Source organism: Pyrus communis, chromosome 14 (genome assembly GCF_041283825.1).
Source record: "Pyrus communis isolate YQ-2024b chromosome 14, ASM4128382v1, whole genome shotgun sequence".
In the NCBI taxonomy this organism is placed as follows: domain Eukaryota; kingdom Viridiplantae; phylum Streptophyta; class Magnoliopsida; order Rosales; family Rosaceae; genus Pyrus; species Pyrus communis.
In genome coordinates, this window is record NC_142578.1 from 7,656,957 (window position 1) to 7,676,623 (window position 19,667).

The following is a 19,667-nucleotide window of genomic DNA, read 5'->3' on the forward strand; positions in this document are numbered from 1 at the left end:
TGAGAATAAGTAGATATAAAATAAAGAGGAACTGATAAACTTTTTTGTAAAAGTGCTTTTGGAAAAAAGAAAAGAAAAAAGCAATGTTATAATGTTTGATAAATTTTTATATAAAACAGCTGTGATTGTGTAAAATAACCAAAAAGGACATAATACTAAATATGCTATTAATTTAATTGTTTGATCAATAAAGGCCAATTACTTAATATACTTTGTTCTTTTGGATTTCGACCCAACCTTAATTCTTAACAGGATGTTTGGAATTTCACAAGTCATCATTTAATCATGTGTGTTCATGCAGCAATTTGTATGAAGATTTGTAGAAAGGAAATCGAAGGGAAAGTAAATTGCGATTAGTATTAGTATGTAAAATCATCATTTCTTGTCAGAAAACTGTACACGCATAATCATATTTGTATCAAATGTTTCTCCAATCATCATTTCTTCTTATCAGAAAACTATACATACATAATCATGTTTGTATCAAATGTTTCTTTGTGTCGTATCTTACATGAACAACATTTTGACACAAATAATTGTATCTGCTCAACACGAAATTGTGTATCTGCTGGACTGCGAGGGTGCAAACATTTCCAGTAGCACGATGCTTGTCTATGACTCCATATATACCACTCTCCGAGTGGGACTTCAAACTTCGTATTTAGGGCTGACGGAGAAGAGGAGCGAAACTACTCCTTTTTATTTGAAAGTTTGGGAATGAGACTCACAAACGACTGCTTGGAAGAGAAGGCTGAAGGAGGAGAAGGAGAAAACATATAGTGGTTCATGAATCACGATCTGGAGGCGCTCTGTGCTCTCCACGATGGATGCTCTCTGTCCAACTAATTTCAGATTTGAACGATGAAAGAGAGAAATGAAGGTATGTTGGGAACTTCGAAAAATTCATTAAACAACACTGTTCACCCACCTCTCGAAGAAAAAAAAGTCGGTTTTTTAATGTTTCTTTTTGTTGCTTCGAGTTTTCAATTTTTTTTAATCTAAAATTTTGAAAAAAAAACTGCTTACAAGGTGTTTACCAAACAAAAAAATTTCCCCTGCCTTTTGTTTATGAGAATTGTTATTGGAACTTCAAAATTCTCATTCTACATTCCAAATTTTTTATATTTAAAAAAATTACATTTATAAAAAATTTAAAATACCAATAACACTTCTTATTTTTATCGATGCTTTTTAAAAAAGTTAAACTGTACCAAACCTGTACTCAATGTCTCGGCTAGAGTCACATCGCTAGGCGTTCCGAGGTGCTAAACCTACGAGTCGCTTGCACAGTTAGGAGCACAGCTGCTTGCGTGTTACGCATGTGTAGTATGCTCATTTAACGAGTATGTTGATTAAAGAAAATTAATCATCTATATTGACCAAGATCCAGCTGGCTGCGGACTGTTCACATTCTTAATTATTGTAATTTTTCTAATTTGACTAGGCCAAGGTTTGATTTTGCACTGTTGAATTCCAATTAATTGGCAAATAAACCAGTAAATTAACACGATCAAGTAGTTGCATGTCCATGCAAAAGGGTCAATGAGTCAACGAGTTTGGCCAATTCAGAGGCGTACGGGGAATAAATGTTGGGGTAGACCAAGCAATATATGTCTATATATATATTTTTTATTTTTTTTGAAAAAATTACGACAACTGATGACAAGTCACGGTTATCTACTTGTTTCAAACCCGAAGAAGCTATGTTGAAACCCTCCATTGAATTTGACCAAATATTATGGTATATGAATTGACCATCTTAACCTTCATTTCACTCCGTGTATACCCTAGTACTTTTAGATGTGTTTGTTACACCTCCTTAGAAGGGATTAGCTTGGACTAGCTTAACTAGGAATATAATCCTATGTTTGGTAAGGTTCTGGACTAGAATAAGTGGGATTCGCATCGACTACGAGGCACTCTGCCCTGCGCTAAACCTCGTTAGCTAATCCCCTGCTTTTGCTTGGTATTAAGCAGGATTACGGAAACGAGGTGAACATCCAGTTCCAGTTCATGGGCTCTACTTCTTTTTCTGCAGCACTGTCATCGTGGCAGCGTCGGTGGTGCTTGGAATCGGGAAGTTGGCTTTTTGAAAATTGGAGGAGTTCTCAGGAAGGTTGGCTCTTGGAATCGAGAGGGCTGAGATTTTTTTTTTATTTGATTGGGGATTTTGAAAATCGGAGGGCTGAGACCTCCAAACCACGAACTCACCCCATCTTCCAGATATGCTGACCAACTTAGTCCTTGAAGCTAGTCCAGTCTGAGATAGTACGGTGCAACAAACGCACCCTTATGACCTTGGAGGTTTTGGAGAAATTTCTCCATCATTTTTTTGTTGAGGTTTATACAGTATGGATACATTATCACTGTCATGTTTTTTGTCAATGATACAACAGGCAGTGAAAAAAAAATAAAAAACTTATACATGTCATTGTATCATTGATATATGTGTTATTATATCATTAATATGAGATATTACTGTCATGATGTAATTATGTTATACAAGTCTTATTTCAGCGTCGGACCATCTCAATTAAAATGTAAGGTCAATTCTCAATTGCTAGCCTTGAGTGGTGGGAACATCAAGCCGCGTCCTCCATTTGATAAATAATGAAAGAAAGCACGCACGACCAGTCAAATGCTGGAATGCTGTTCATTTGACATCTAACGGTGTTGAACCATCCTATATTCCAATGGGATATGGCGGCTGATACAGGAGCCCCTCTTATATGTTTCATTTTTTTTTTTTTTGTTTAATTTTGAATAACCATCTTATTATATGTTTAATTTTCTTTTCATTAAATGAATAATAAACTGGCCTCATTCTATCTACCACAACAAATGATTAGTGTTCCTAACTAGACCCCAAACAATGAAAATTAGTGTTTCTAACTAAAAAAAAATTGTTTTATATCCCTTGTCCCCTTGTCGGTGGCATTTTTCCCTAAATAATTGGGGTATTACTTCTCCGATAAGTAGAAGTAATTGGAGTACTACTCCTCTAAGAAGTGAGAAAACTTCTACTGTTTATGTTTAATTTGAATTTCACGATTAATAAAAAATACTTAATCGTTGCTTAATATTACGGTCTAGTGATATTCTTCTTTACTTATAAATGAAAGGTCTTAGGTTCAATTATCGTCAAATGTGAATTTGAACCATATTGTTACTAGGTCATTGTGAGACTAAGCTGATCCCTTCCTCTTAATATAGATAATATCGTTTATTAAAAAAAAACAATTAATCATAAACTCAAAATAAAGTCACATAACAATAAAAATAAGAATAATCATGATATTATTTTAAAAAAGAGTTGTTATTAACACTTAAAAAAAAAGCTAATACCTCAAATACTATTTTATAAGTTAATAGCTCATCATTTTTGTTTTATTAATGACAAATTTTGTTATTTAAGGATATTTTACAAGATGGGGTGTAAAAATAAATTTTTATCAAACTCATTATCTACGACTAGAACTTCTCACTTACTAGTGAAAAAAATACCATTGTAAGAGCTAGTAAGAGTTTCAATAAACATTAACTTAAGCAAACCAGCAACCGATACAATCATCATCTAGAAAAGCTTTTTAGATATTCAACTGGTGGCAAGTCACAATTATCCATCTATTTTCAACTTAAATATTTAAAATACAGTAGACATAACTTAAGTTGATTAGAGCATCACGCACTTCACTTTGTATTTTTATTTTCTACATAATTAAGTGAATTAGAGCATTACACAATCACCTACTTTGCACTCAAGTACGAGTTTTCATTTTCATTATTCAGATGAGTTAGTGAATTTCACACACACCCCTCACCCCCCCCCCCCCGGCGGCCATCAAAAAAAAAAAAAAGATGAGTTAGTGAAAAACTTTTAGGCTTTTAGCCAAAATGATTCTCGAAATTGATATAACTCATCATTTTGGTTTCTGAGATTTGAAATTAATAAAAGTGGTTCTTGAGTTTGCCCACTATCAATAATTTTTAGTTGTTCATGGAAAAATCTGTTAAATAAGGATCAAAATGAAAAAAATATCCTCAATTTAATAAACAATGAGCTAAAACAATTCAACAAAATTTGTAGGTATTTTAGTCGTTTATTTTTTTTAATAATTTTTTTTTTACAAAATAATCAAAATAATTGATAATAGACACACTTATGGACCTCTTTTATTAATTTCAAATCTCAGAAACCAAAATGAGGAGTTATGATAATCTCAGAAACTATCCATAGAGGAAAAAGAATAAAACCAATCAAATCAAACATATGTTTTATATTGGCCAACATTTTACATAGTAAAAGATAGAAAAAGGAAATCTATAAAAGTCCAAGTCAGAGAACGTGAAAAACGGGAAACGCGGCCTCCATGGAAAGAGCCAAACCATTACCATGGTATAAAAAGAGGACCAAATCACCAATTCAACTCATCATCCCAAGATCCATTCATAAATTCCACACCCACAGATTTCTGAGATCTTCTCAGAAAATTCACATTCATTCAAACAACTCACTCACTTTTTCTCATCTTTTTTTTTTTATCAAAAATTATATAATAATTAGGGAACCAAAAAAGTAAAAAAATTGAACATTTAGGTTGAAGCCATTGGCCAAAAACAAAGGGCAATACTTACAATACCAGCACAAGAAAACAACAAAGACCCTGCTCTGCGAGGCTGTGGTAATCTCCCCAACGCAACTCTGTACCGCTTATCTCAGAAATCTTATCCAAAGCTCTCACCTTTCCTCTGTCTTCTTCCTCCTCTCCCTTTTTTTTTGGTTTTTTCTCTCTGTATTTATATATCTAATAAGTAATATCCCCCCTCTCTCTGTTGGGTATTGGGGTTTTGCTATCTTCTTATCTCCTTCCTCTCTGAAACCCTCGAGCAATCGCTGTGCTTATTGCATACCAGTATCCGATTCAATCGAGGGTTTTTCTCTTTTTTTTTTTTTCGGTTTTTTAACTCTGGGGTTTTCTGGGTTTTTGCTTTTCTGCTCGACGATGGCGTTGGCGTCGGCTTTTCTGGAAATTCTTAGACGACCCACGATTGTGGAGGTGCTCGGAGAGTTGATGATGTTCATAACCCCTCTCTGGATTGCCGTGGTTGTTGGGGTTTTTGTTGGGTGGGCGTGGAAGCCCAAATGGGCGAACTTGGTTGGCCGAGAGCTGTTGGATTGCCCAATCACAAAACAAAAAGAATCCTCCTCTTCCTCGTCGTCCTCGCAGAGTTCGTCCACGTGTATCGGTTTGATTCCGGGGCTGAGCTCGTTGAAGTTTCAGCTGCCCAGTTGCATTCCATGGCCTGCCGACGATAGGAATCCGAAAGAGGCGCTTTCTTTGCCACCTACCACCAATCCTGATTTCAGGTTTGTTTGACTTTCTTGAGTGTTTTGGCTAATTTTACAACTCGGGTTTGCTTTGATTTTTCGTGTTTTGGTGTTTAATGTGTTGAATTTCGCAACTTTGATTAGTGTTTAATGTGTTAAATTGGGGATTTTGGTCAGTTTAACTTGTAAGACTTAAGAGCTTTAGCTTAATTAGTGAATGTTATGATATGGCATGGCAGCTCCTCAAAGATTGAAAGAGAAAGTTCCGGTCATGTAAACAATGAGGATTTACGGCACATATGCCAGCTTGTTGAGGAGAAAGATGGAGGGCCTGCTTGGATTCATATGATGGATCGGTCTACCTCAACTATGCGCTATCAAGCTTGGCGAAGAGACCCCGAGGTAGCTATTTTACATTTCGTTGTATTCGATCCTCGATTCTTTTTTCAATAGAAATATTGATGGCTCTCAGATGCATGACCGTGTTTTGCTCATGTGTATTATGTTGGTGAGGTTAACTAACCAGATTTCATCTATATGTTCTAGACTGGACCTCCGCAATACCGCAGTAGTACTATATATGAGGACTGTACACCTGAGTTACTGAGGGATTTCTTTTGGGATGATGAGTTTCGAGTGAAGTGGGATGACATGCTTGTACATGCATCTACTTTGGAAGAATGTCCAACCACCGGAACCATGTTGGTGCACTGGGTGCGCAAGGTAAGAACAATGATACTTTGTCTCCTTTGATTCTTGAGTTGTCGTTGCTGCATTGGCTTAGTACTTACATTGTTTCTTTGTTTTGGACACAGTTCCCATTCTTTTGTAGCGACAGAGAATACTTGATAGGTCGTCGCATTTGGGAATCAGGACGGACATACTATTGTGTAACGAAGGTATATTAACCGGAAGATCTAGCTATCTATATAACCTCTCAGATCAATGCACTATCTAGTCTAGTTACATAGACAAGCTGCTGTAACCTATTTTGCAGAAGAAAATTAATGTCAAAAGGATTCCTTTAGGGTCCAAATTTCATTATTTTTCTTGGCAAGGCTGGCAAGGCTGGCAAGGCTGGCAAGCCTGGATGTCTTGTGTGCAATAATGACGGTTAATGCACTAGTTTTGGTTATATTTAGTATGTTAAAAGATTGTAGCTGTCAATAGTTGAAGTGCTAAGCTATTTGTAGTTTTCCAGTCAATGCATATTTAGTAATTTCCAACTCTAAATATTTTGTTGGTATATAATTTAGGGATTTGAACATTTGAAGCTACTGGTCGGTTTATTGTACTGAGTTCATATCTAAAGTAATTTGAATTCCTTCTGTGTGCTAATAAGTGGAGAGTCCTAAATGAAACTAGTTTTTTGAGTTATACTCCAGATTGTACATATTGGTAACTGTTGCAAGTGTTCGTTTTGAGCTGCTTGTGCTTAGTTTGGGAATAAAATAAGCGATTGTGCTCGTCATGTAGAACGGTTCTGTTTTTAAGGTTATTAACTCGTGATGCATAACCTAATGGTGTGATATAACATGTTTCAGGGAGTACCCTCCTCTGCTGTACCAAGGCGTGACAAACCTAGACGTGTTGACTTGTACTATTCAAGTTGGTGCATTCGAGCAGGTAACGGAAGTCTTATAACATCTTAATGCTTTCTGAAATGAGAAAAAAATCTGTCAAATCTTCCTAAATGAAAGATATCCTTCTTTATTTACCTATTAAAAAATGGGATATCTCTTTGCTATGGTGTGCAATTGGCAGATTAATTTTTATTGATTCAAACTTTGAAAGTTCATATTGCTTTCTTTTCGTAATTGTGCTCTTGGGAACCATCACTAAGACTTGTATTCGTTGGTATGAACCAGTTGAATCAAAGAGAGGGGATGGCCAGCTTACTGCATGTGAAATTTTACTCTATCATCACGAAGATATGGGTATCCCTTGGGAACTTGCAAAACTTGGAGTCCGGCAAGGTATGTGGGGAGCTGTTAAAAAGATTGAACCTGGCTTGCGTGCGTATCAGAAGGAGAGAGCCTCTGAAGCCCCACTTTCACGGTGTGCTTACATGGCTCAGATCAACACCAAAGTCAGTGCAGACTACTTGAGATCTGTTGAAAACAGCATGGGCGATTCCATGGTGGTTGAAAAGTCTGAAAAGTTGGATTCATCAGACAAACCAGAAGGGAAGAGCATACCTAAGCTTCTAGTTGTCGGTGGGGCTATTGCCCTTGCCTGTAGTCTTGACCGAGGGCTCTTAACAAAGGCAGTCATATTCGGAGTAGCCCGAAGATTTGCAAAAATCGGTAGGAGGTTCTGATCGTCAAGTGAAGTGAGGAACTGCCGAACGGTGGATCTCCACGCCTTGCCCCATTTCAAGAGGATTCCATTCGAGGTCTTATTCTTTGTCCTTTTTGTTTGAGCCGTGAATACAACTTAATTGTAGAGGCCCAGCCAGAGAGAGAAGTAAAAGAAATGTCTGTTAAGAAAGGAGAGTGATTGTATAGCCGTATTTAGTTGGAAATGTGATTGAAGGATAACTTGTGCTGCAAGAATAACAGTAACCTTCAGCTTCTTTTGATGTTACATTTTCATTCTTTCAGTAGTAATGATCTTGAATTGCTTCATACTTTCTTTGCATACAAGCTTCAGAAACAATTGAACTTGACAGGGTTATGAAAAACACAAGAAGTTTAATCTGAGATTGACTTCATGGAAAAACAACAAATCAATCACAACCTGTCGCATGTCTACACTGGTTGGAGCGTGAACCGTGTAAAGTTAGTGGTCTTTGGGTGCAATGGGAAATATCGGGGAGAAAAAAATGTGTGGAATTGTAAGTGCACGTGGTCCAGCAGTGAGCACCCCAAAAAGTCATGGAAGTTCGGAGTCACACTTCACACAAGCACAACCACCTCTGACTTCCACAAAGTCGGCTGAATCCATTTCTTTTGTACGGATCTGTGTTCTAATTAATATTGTCAAAGCAATCGATTATTGAGCAATTGGCCCCCTTCATCTAGGTTTCTATCTTAGTGGTCCTAGCGTCCTAGAACAGTAAAAAATTTACCTGTGTTCTGACGTCACATGATGAGTGATATAGAAATATAGACACCATTATGTATTCAATTCGTGGAAGGGGTTTCCCGTGTAGCTCGCATTTTCCATGGAAAAAGGTAAAGTGGAAACTTGGAGGCTGTTGTGATTCATTTTTTACGTTGTTGGTTGCGGTGAGATGCAATTGCAAAAGTTGATGTTCCCAGCGAGTGGGAAACACAAAGTTGAATCATAGGATTTGAGTCAATCAGAAACTAGACATGCGCGTTTGGGATCTGCAAAAACATTCTCTAAACAGCTGGTTTTCTGTGGAAGAGTCGCTACCATATGCAAATTCCGGAACAGACTCCGACTACAACAGTACTACTTGATCCATTTCTTTTCTTTCAACTTGGCCTTGCTAGCCAGATTTTCGTCAATCATGGATGTTCATCGAGCAGGGATTCTTGGATGTATCCATTTCACTATTTTTGCTCGCTCTATCTCTCTCATCACATGACATGAACTCATGGAGTGATGCATACATTGTGTTGACGAAGTGATTCATGAATGTTGTTGGACAAGTGACTTGGATATTTTCTGTCGATATTTTGTGTGGTTATATTATATGTGTGTCCAAATTCCAAAGGATGCCGTAGGATTCTCTGCTGATATTTTTTTAGTGTTAGTATCCTGCATGCGTCCGAAACGATGTCGTTCCGGTTTGTCGTTGTCTTCTTCCAGAAAGAGACTCTGAGCTTGTACACTTTGAGAGTGTACCTGAAATCTCAGTCTGCAAATCATAAACTTGAGGCCTTGTCTTCAGATCGATGTAATCCGAAATGCATTTAGGCACACCAAGCACCGGTCAAGACTCTTGTCCGGTTCAATGGATTTATTTAGTACTTCAAGCCGATCTGCCTATCTGTGTTTTTGCTATGCTTCCTATGCTTCCTATGTTTTTATGGAAGTTTTGTTATCCGTGCGAATCGGTGTGGCTACGTTCTTTAAAAATAGTAAAATATTCAATATTGAGTGTATAGTGCATACCGATAAATGAGGAATGTCAAAACCGCTATGGATAGTCGACTTAGACCTACATGACATAATTGATCAATACACACATTCTAACATTTCTCCTTCCCCATATATTCAATACATTGCTATGAAAAGATCATATTTATGACATACGATTCACTTTTAAGATGCCTTGGTAGCGAAATGGCAGACACGTGAGACTCAAAATCTCATGCTAAAGAGTGTGGAGATTCAAGTCCTCTTTAAGGTATAATGTTGAATATTGAGAATGCTCATTGACTTGAAATAAATTTGACAGCGGATCACGTATGTTCACCAAGTTTTCATTTGCTTTTCGCTTGCAAGTGATGTAAAGATAAAGTATGTCCCAAAAACCTATATTTGAAAACGGTCGACCTCTTGCTCTGGTTTAGGATCGGCGGCAACCCTATCGTCTACCTTGTCTCCTCCAACACACCGTGCCACCACTACCACCCTCCATCTGTTTCCCTTGTGTCATGCATCGCCCCCCACCGCCCCCCTTCTCTTTCTTTCTCCCCCTCCATTTCCCTTACCTCGCTCTACTCACCCCTACCCTGGTGCCCGACCTCCTTTCCCCCAGCCTCGTTTTCCCCCCCACCCCATCTTTCTTTCTCCCCCTCCATTTCCATTACCTCGCTCTACTCACCCCTACCCTTGTGCCCTACCTCCTTTCCCCCCAGCCTCGTCTTTCTTTAGCCGCCCTTTCCCTTACCTCTCTTTGTTTCCCCTACCCTGATGTCCTGCCTCCACTCCCACTGCGTCGTCTTTCTCCCCCTTCCTTTCCCTTACCTCGAGCCTCCTCCTCCCCTTCCTCATCCCTTCCCCCACAGTTGTTTACAGGCAACCCACAAACAGCGTTTGATTAAGACCTTCTTCTTTCTTCTATCCCTCTCCATCTCCATCAAGCGTGGCCTTCCTTGTGCCTCTCTCTTAAACTGGAAGAAGTGAGCCTCAATCCTCAAATTTCGGTGGTGGGCCTGAGCTCGATCTTATATTGGGTGCTTTCTCTATATGCTTTTGATTTTCTGCTCACATCTTGGAGAAATTTAGTTTGCTGCACCAGGTTGAAATTAGTCCCTAATTTATCTTGAATCCCTAACCCGAATAACTACTTAAATCTCTTTCATCTGTGCATCACACGAGAGCTCTCCTCTACCCTCCACTCCTCCGCTCACAAATACTTAATTGCCTACTAGATGCTTGCTTTTGATTGAGAAGCTTCTTTAGCCATTGTGTTAGCTACCCACCTCGAGAGTGAATCGTTACTTACTCAGATGAAGGTGTGCAAAATCACTTTGTAATTGATTTGAGTCTCCGGGCCGCATTCTACGGTTCTGAAGGTACTTTGTCTTCTTGGTTTGTTGGCATTAAAATCGAAAGTCTTTCCCTGTTAGTTGTTGGTTATGGCTACTGATATTTGTTGCTAAGCTTTTTAGAGGCAAATTTTATGTATTCTTTGTGCATCTTTTTTGTTGTTAATGTAGAGATTAGATTAATTCACTTGGGACTGTTTTGCTTTTGTGGTTTTGTTTTATGACCCTTGTATTTTAGGCCATCTCACCAATGGCTGGCCAGAGGGCTCGTATTAGCCCTCTGACCAGTCAAGATCCTCCAAGATATTAATATTATAATGAACAGTACAAGGCCATATTTGCCTTCGTCTCCAACCGAGGGCCATATGGCTCGTTTTAGCTCTGTCACAAAAAGCTGTTTCCAACCGAGGATTAAAGGACCATAAGGCCAAACATAATTTATTATTTAAATTTAAAAACTACAACAACTTGAAAAATCCAACAACTTAAATTTAAAAACTACAACGATAACTGGCCCAAAAAACCAAAAAAATTAGAACTTAAATTTAATGAATGGTTTAGGTATTTGTAGGGAAAAAAAATTAGAATTTTTAAGAATTAAAAAAAAAAAAAAAATGGGCCCAAAAAACCAAAAAAAAAAAAAAAAAAAAAAAAAAAAAAAGAATACAATGGCTAGTTGACTAGCCGTTGTATTAATTTTTTTTTCTTCTAAGCAATCCTGTCGATTATAACCGGCAGGATTGTTCTATTTTCTGGCCAGCCCTCTAGCCCTTTCCGATTCCGTGGGATCCTTTCAGATTCCACACCCCTCTGGCCTAGCTCTCGGTTGGAGACGGTTTTCAGGTTATTTTCGGCCCTCTAGACCTTTCGGTTGGAGATGGCCTAATTGGTGTTGACTATGTCACATGACCCGGTTAACGGATTGGTAGGGTACATAATGGTTGTGGCGTTGACTACTTGAGTCAACAACGGAGTCTAACTGGGTAATCACGTACTTTGCTTAGATTTCTTTGTTCACTTGGCCTACTGGTAGCTTTTCTTTAAGTTTATCACTTGTAACATTTTCTTCTATGAATAAAGACTATGTTTGCCTTATTTTTTAATTTTTTTTGGACAATCAAAATAAATTTCATTAAAATAGAAAGCTAATAAAAGGTAAGGATAACTCTAAGAAAGTCCAAAATGGCCAAGCAAATGCCCAACTCCATAAACGAAAACCTCATTGAGAACGGCCCAAATTGAGTGGCCCATAGCAGCTAGCAAACTGAAAAACCCATACAGCCACCTTCACCAAAACAGCCTCACCGCCATCACAGATCCGTCGCCACCACCTGGAAGAAGGGCCAAAGAACCAAATGGATGAACGGAAAATGAGGGTAGATAAGCTACCCGCTTTAGGAGCGCTCCCATAATCCTACCAAATAGTGCAAAATACACTTTAAATGCTACGAACCATCAAAGTGGTAGGAGAAGACACCCAATGAAACGAGCCGCAAAGATAGATGGTAGAAGATTCATGGTTAGGAGCAATGTTTGGAAAGGAACAAGGCAAAGAAGACAAATCTGAGATAAACTCAGAGAATACTGAGACTACGCTTAGAACAATCTGAGACACAAAATGCTCAAAAAGAAAACAACTGAAAGCTAAATGCAAAAACAGATAATCTAAATCTCTAACCATGGTGGTTTGGAGAAGGGAAAACATGTGGTGGAGTGGGAGAAAAAGGGAGAGATGGGGAAATCGGGAGGAAAGAGAGGGAGAGAAGGGGAGAAAGTATGGAAACACAGGGTGGAGAAAAGGAGAAGAGGAAGAAGGGGGAAAATCAGGGAGAGATGGGGAATAGGGATGCTATAGAGAGTGGAAGAAAGGGGAAAAGGGAAAAGGGAGGAGGGTGAGGAGGGAAGGGCACAAGCTGCCGCCAATCCCAAGCCGGATCAAGAGGCCGACGGCAAAGAGGGTTTCGGAGGTTTAAGCGCTTTGGGGGAGAGAGGGCACTAAGAGTTCCAGTTTTTTGTTTTACAAGTTACATGTATCCAATTAAAAATCGATGCACGTGCCGTGTTGAGTCCCTAAAATTCGAAGTGCTTTAATTGGCTGCAAGCGTAAGCTGAACACTTCACAAACGCAACCCAGGTTCCAGTTCCCTATTTCTTGTTGATTGGAAGGCAAAATTCCACATAGCCAGCCTTTGTAAACTTAGCAACAAAGCATAATAAAATAACAACATAAAAAACAAAACAAAATAAAATTTACTTGATGAAAACTCTTCGAAATTTGATTTGTTAAGTCGCCAACATACCAAAAATTCAACTTAAAATTAACACAATTTAGGGAATAAAAGAGATGAAAGAATTGTAATATATCATATTAACATTTACATCAGTACTTTTTTTTTTTTTTCTCTTTTTCCTTGTATAACAATCTAAATATGATACGGGATTAAACTTCCAGCGGCAGTTGTAGTTAAGAGACGAGGGTCTCAAAGCAGTTGAGGCCGTCCAGTTCCACCGCGAACCTCGGCGGCGACCTCCGGCTCTGCTTCTTAGACTCCGGCAAAGACTCCATATTTCCCTCTTGCTTTGCTGTACTAGTCGTGTTATTTGATGGAACTGCGGCAGTACTCTTCAGCTGCTGTGTGGGGAAGGAGGACTTCACCCTTTGGCCCAAGAACTCAGCACACAAAGCATCAAATGAACTAAACATGGAATTCATGATTTCTTGAAGGTAATGTTCTGATCAGATGAACCAAAACTTGAAAACCCAATTCTTTTTTCCTTCGATTAAGAAACCCAATTCGCAAAATCGATAATTTGAAAGTGTAGAGAGAGAATTTGAATGTTTGATTGATGAGGGAGTCGAGGAAGAAAGGTGGGTATTTATAGGGAAGGAGAAAGAAAGTTCGAGAGGGAGAGGAAGACGCGTGCGGAGAGAAATAGCGTGGATGCTCTGTTCTGGAGTAGCCGCGTGAAGACTACCCTAGAAGTCCCAGGGAAGAAAGGAGAGGGTAAGAGACCAAATTCTAGGTCTTTCTGTAGCCGCCTATGACTTGTCCAACCTTATTCCTGAAGGGAGGATCCTCGGATCTCTTTTGTGAAGATTTCGAAAATTTTTAAATTACATTTTATTATTGTACTTGTACAGTTAAAAGTTATTGTAAATTATTTTATTTAAAATTAAATATAAACAGTACCTGACGAAAATTAGCCACACAATGCATATTGAACGGATGTGATTGGAGGACATCTCTCGGGAAATTGTGTGCACATTGCGCACACTTGCCCAAAAAGGTTCTTTTGTGTGTGATTAAGATAGACCCAGCGCGAATTTAGAATTTGAATTTTGAAGGATCTTAGTGTTAAATACAAGTTTTTAAATAGAAATAGAACGCGAAACGCATAAAAAAAATTTATGTTTATTCAAATAGCCATTTTGTCGAACACTTGGTGAACTTGTTGGGTTAGCCAAAATCAAATTGCGCACATATATCGATATATGTTGAATCAATCTGATGAGCTATGTAAAAGAATTTGTCAAGTATTGTCGATGCAAACTGTCGAGATATGCCTCAAACACTTGGTAGGTACAAAACAAATCCTTACCAAACATTCAGAGAGTCTTCAGAAGACCTTCACATGTATCTTTTCTGGACTATTGGTGGTCTTGGAACAACCTTGATCTCTAAGTCCATCCGCCCTAGATACACATGTCATGTTGGTGTGATGTTCAGATTTTTTAATTTATTTTCGTTATGATATGGGCAGATTTGATACCATTAGATGGATTATATTAGGACTTGTTCATAAATGTTTTTAAAATAACTGAAATCGGTTTTGGTGAAATTCATTTTGGGTTCCAAATAACTGAAGTGCTTCCTGCAAGGAGTAGATATCTGGTGTTTCTTCCAAAAAAACACTTAAAGTGCTTTTCCAGGATCCAGTTAGATTTTTCCTAAAGATTTGTTTCAAAAATATTTTCACCAAAAGAGTTTTCAATCATTTTAAAATCACTTTCAAATGAGTATTATTGTACACATGAAATAACAAATATAAACTTGAAAAATTAATGATAATTTATAATAACTCAAAACATGTGTAAATTCCCTCAAACTCTAGGCCACCTTGAGTTTAAGTGGTCTAGAAAATTTTATAATCATTGCGTCGTAACTAAAGGCTACTTACACTCAAGGTGCTCCTTCTCACATTTTGTTGGTAAGCGAAAACAGTTTGCTTCTCAAATTAAAAGATTCTTTGTTTTCAAAAAGTTGTGTTGTAAACCGAAAGAAAAAAAGAGAACTGTGCTGCTAAGGACCCTACATGCAAAGATGAATGGTAATAAAAGATAACATTTGGCACTAATTATGTCATTAGTGGATTCTTATGATAAATGGTCCTAAAAGATAGCATTTGGTACTCATTATGTCATTAGTGGATTCTTATGCTAATGCGATTAATTTTTAACCACTAATTATGTTGCTCCTTAATTAGTTCTTCCGATTAGGTGCGTTGTTTTATATTAATTAAGGACAAAATCAAAGATTATCTGCATATTTAGATGGTTATGATAAGAAAAGACAAATATGAGGCATATAATATTGAATTACGGAAGTTTCATACGAACGATCGTAAGCCATGATTAGTGGCAAATGTTCTAGTCATAAAAAATTAAATTATGGGATCCATCACCTTGACTAGTTAAACCTAATTTGCATACACACTCCATAATTTAATCCAGAAATATTAATGAACTTAGCACAAACGATGCATAACGTACAACATGTATAAAATATTGCATCGGATGAGGATCTTTTTCGGATTCTCTTTGTGAAGATCTTAAGGATCCTCATATTCTAACTATTTATCATACATCATGCGGTCAGTTTTCGTCAGGTACTATTTGTATCTAATTTTAACAAAAAAAATTCAGATGATTTCTGATCGCACGATGTACGATAAATAGTTAAGATATTAGTTGATTTATGCACGTTAGGTTTTGAAATATCAACCGTGGGTTTCCCATTTCACAGCTGGATCTAATATAATATGATGCAATTGGGCTTGAATATCTATCTAGTTAGGAACGAGTAAAGAACCAAATAGTGTTTGACATATAAAAAGTCAAACGGTATTTTATTAACTCGGTTTAGAGTATATTTTGATATTTTAAATTATATAGTGTTCGATATCTAACGAACTACGCAGTGTTCTATTTACTCGTCTCATAGCACATTCCGGTGTCTTTGAATATGTGTTTGGAAAGTTAGAAGGGAGAACGTAGACTTGTTGGTTGTTCGATATGAAGAGGAGCTGCAGCCCAAAATTGAATTTGCCAAGACGTATACTGTTGGATGGGATAGCCAACAGTCAAGTATTGGATAAGGATGGAAAGGATTAGACCACTTACTCAGCACAGTCAACGATTGGGGAGTTTGTGACGAGGGAATGATGCAACCTCAAAAGGCTGCATTCATGTTTCGGAGATGGGTAGGTATACAATATTATATTATAACAAAAATTAATGAAAATGATTTGAAAATTTTGAATTTTAATAATAAAAATAAAATAAAGGGTAAAGTGAATAATACCAGGATTGATTTTTTAGTGTAACAATATGATTTTTTGTTAAAGTGAACAGTACCGTGAACTTTTCGTTAAAACTTCCTATATTCTATTCAACCTTCCAACTTTTCAAGGCTGGAACTATATAAAATAGGGCCTAGATTGTCTGTCCTTCCCATCTCATACCCTTCTCATCCCCTCCCATATTTTGTGGTCACGGTTAAGTCACACTTCAACATTTTATATTGAATTTTTTTTATAGAAATAATAAGACAAAAAGCAATGGAAATATAAAATGTTGATGTGACTTAACCGTGGCCACAGAAATAGGAGGGGATGAGAAGGATATGGGATGGGAAGGGCAGACAATCCAGGTCCTATAAAATATTGCTTTATGGATTGACCTCCAATCTTTGAAAATGCGAAATTATAATTTTGGTTGGTTTTTTTTAATTATGGTGATTTAAGTTTATAGAGTTTACTAATTGTTGTATGTGAAATTTAGGTTTGTATATTGTCACCTTTTTGTGTGCTTATCCTTAACTTGGAATGATTAGAATATAAATACAGAGCAAATAGTCTTCGCTATAGAGATTAGCATAAAGAGATCAAACTAAGAAAATAACCTTAACTTTAATAGATCACAAAAATATTTTCGTATGTACTCCATAAAACAAAAGTTTACATATCATAAAGTACAATTAGTTCATCATTGTTTACCAAGTGGCCAGTAGCAAAGCAAGAAATGAACATTAAGTAGGTTTGTTGGAGGGTTTTACGAAGAAGAACAAGCCATCAAAGGTAGGTTGTAAAGACAGTGCATAGCTCCACATCCTAGGCTTTGGACGACGAGTTTCTGGACTTTCCACGTTCTTGTTCTTGTTCAGAGTAGCTTTATTCATGGTTGATGATTCTGAAGAACTCGGAGTGGTATCGTTGGCTTTGGAAGTTTGCTTGCAATTAGGCAGAGTCACACCATATTCGTCACCGAAGAAGTCAGCACAGATGCCTCCACCAAATCCACTGAAAACAGACATTGTTTCACAGCTCACCAAGAGAAGGAGAAGGAGATTGAGGTTGATGAACAAAAAGATTATGAGTTGACGGAAGACTCAACAATTGCATTAGCCTTTATATAGACAAAGTATTCAGGATTTTAGAGGAAATCAGTTTCCCTTTTGGATTACGAATCCTAGTGAATCTAGGAATTATGGAATTTGGTTAGCTTAAGATAAAATGTAAATAAATTAAAAATATTTATCTTAATTTGATTTCCTGTTCCTTCAAAAAAAAAAAAAAAAAAGTTAAAGTTCAAATAAATTAAAAAAGATTTATCGTAATTTGATTTGCTACTCAGGAGCCCAACCCAATTCGCCAAAGGGCACAAATCAACTGCCCAGCTTATAAGGTTCGAAGGCTTTGCTTTCAAATAGTTCGTTTCTAAAACTCGAAAACCCAAATCTCAATGCCTCTTCAGAGGGGTTGGATCCTCAGAATTTGTGAAGTGTTCCAAGGGAGTATTTATCGTTGTTGAGATCTTAGATCGATAAATCATCTAGCATTCATAACTCATTAAAATAGAGAGTAAAATGTTGCTTACCTCCCCTAAACTATCATGTATGTGCCAATTTCTCCAATCAATTTACCTTGCGAACTTGTCAACCCTAAACATTACTCAGCCTCACATGCCGAATAACTAATGAGGTAACTACATCCTTCTTGTGAATATGGGTGTGCCAACTCGACCACCGAACTCAATCAGTGAGTAGAATGAATGTGGTGGTAGTGTCAAATGCGCTACTCCGGTTATCCGAGCGATCAGGCTAAGGAAGGAACTCGTCTTGGCCTCTGGGTTCTAAAACCTGAAGACATGGTTGCTTAATTCACCGCGAAGTTTAGGATCTCTTGCACCAGGTTTGGCTGCCTGAACTATACTCTTGAGAATATGGGTGCGCCGAATCAATATCAAAATGTAAGGACACAAATACTCACGAGAGATAAGTGTGTTGATGGTAAATGTTGTTCGACAGTCAGAATGCCGAACTCTGAAATTGAAAATATCCGATCATATAAAGATGGTAACTTGGTGAATCTCATCTTGCAAACAGTCTAATGAGATGAACTTTTCCAACAAGGACTCAATGACTCCTTATTAACAGAGACTTGGATAAATAATTAGCCAAACTTGAAGCAGTGATGTTACTCTAAACTGAAGGTGTTCCTCGATCTCGTGATTCTGCAACTTCAGTGCTATTAACAACACTGAAAATAATGAACTTAGCACGAAAAATGCATAACGTACAACATGTATAAAATATTGCATGATACATGTGAGTTGATTTATGCATGTTAGGTTTACATGTATAAAATATTGCATGATACATGTGAGTTGATTTATGCATGTTAGGTTTGTGAATATCAACATTTGAGTTTCACAGTTCACAGCTGGATCTAATACTATATGATGCAATTCGGCATGAAAATCTATCCAATTAGAAAATATTCAACTTTGAGTATAGAACTAAATAGAGTGCTATATATAAAGAGTCAAACAATATTCTATTGATTTGATTTAGAGTATATTTTGATATTATCAATTGAACTAAACAGCGTTTGATATGTAAAGAGTTACGTAGTGTTCTGTTGACTCGACTCATAGCACATTCCGGTGTCATTGACTTTGTCTTGGAGATAGAAGGGAGAATGTAGACTTGTTGGTTGTTCGACATGGAGAGGAGCTGCAGCCCAAAATTGAATTTCCCAAGACTAATACTGTTGTATTATTGGATAGTCGCCTGTCAAGTATTGGATAAAGAATCAAAGATGGAAGGATGGAAAAAGACCACTTCCTCGGTCGGTGATTCGGGAGTTTGTGATTAGGGAATAACGCAACCTGAAAAGGCCGGATCTATGTTTTGAAAATAGAAGGAGAGAGAGGAAGAAAGTGATAAAGAATGTGGAAGTAGGAAGATTTTTTTTTTTCAATTTTTTTTTTTTAAATTAGAGATATGTTATGATTCTATGTAAGTGAGGTTTTAAAAAAAAAAAAACAGAAAAATTTGGTTGCGTAAAATTACATTTCTGCCTCATATTTCTTATTTATATTCTGTTTTAATTAGAGAGTTAAACTGATAATTTCATAAGATTTTGGTTGACAATGAGTGTTTTATTAATTAGTAGGGATTAAAAGAAAAAGGATTTATCTTCGATTCGCAACCCACCTGACCAAATTAGAGGGGCCGAGAATCACATCTAGTGCTTCATCTTTATATCCTTTTTTCCGTTGGTGAATCCTCTGGTGCTTGAAGGGGCAGGGAATCCACTTACACCCGTAGCATTATCACAAGAAAGACCAAATATGAGTTGAAGATTCT

At 37.3% G+C, this 19,667-nt stretch overlaps 1 protein-coding gene across 1 annotated transcript; it reads left to right on the forward strand.

Moving 5' to 3' along the window:
* The first annotated feature begins 4,356 nt into the window (after positions 1-4,356).
* On the forward strand, positions 4,357-7,956 carry LOC137712554 (uncharacterized). Its single transcript, XM_068451634.2, has 6 exons — positions 4,357-5,368; positions 5,569-5,731; positions 5,876-6,052; positions 6,145-6,228; positions 6,874-6,955; positions 7,198-7,956. The coding sequence occupies exons 1-6, from the start codon at positions 5,004-5,006 to the stop codon at positions 7,647-7,649; spliced, it is 1,323 nt and encodes a 440-aa protein (XP_068307735.2). The 5' UTR covers positions 4,357-5,003; the 3' UTR covers positions 7,650-7,956.
* The last annotated feature ends 11,711 nt before the right edge of the window (positions 7,957-19,667 follow it).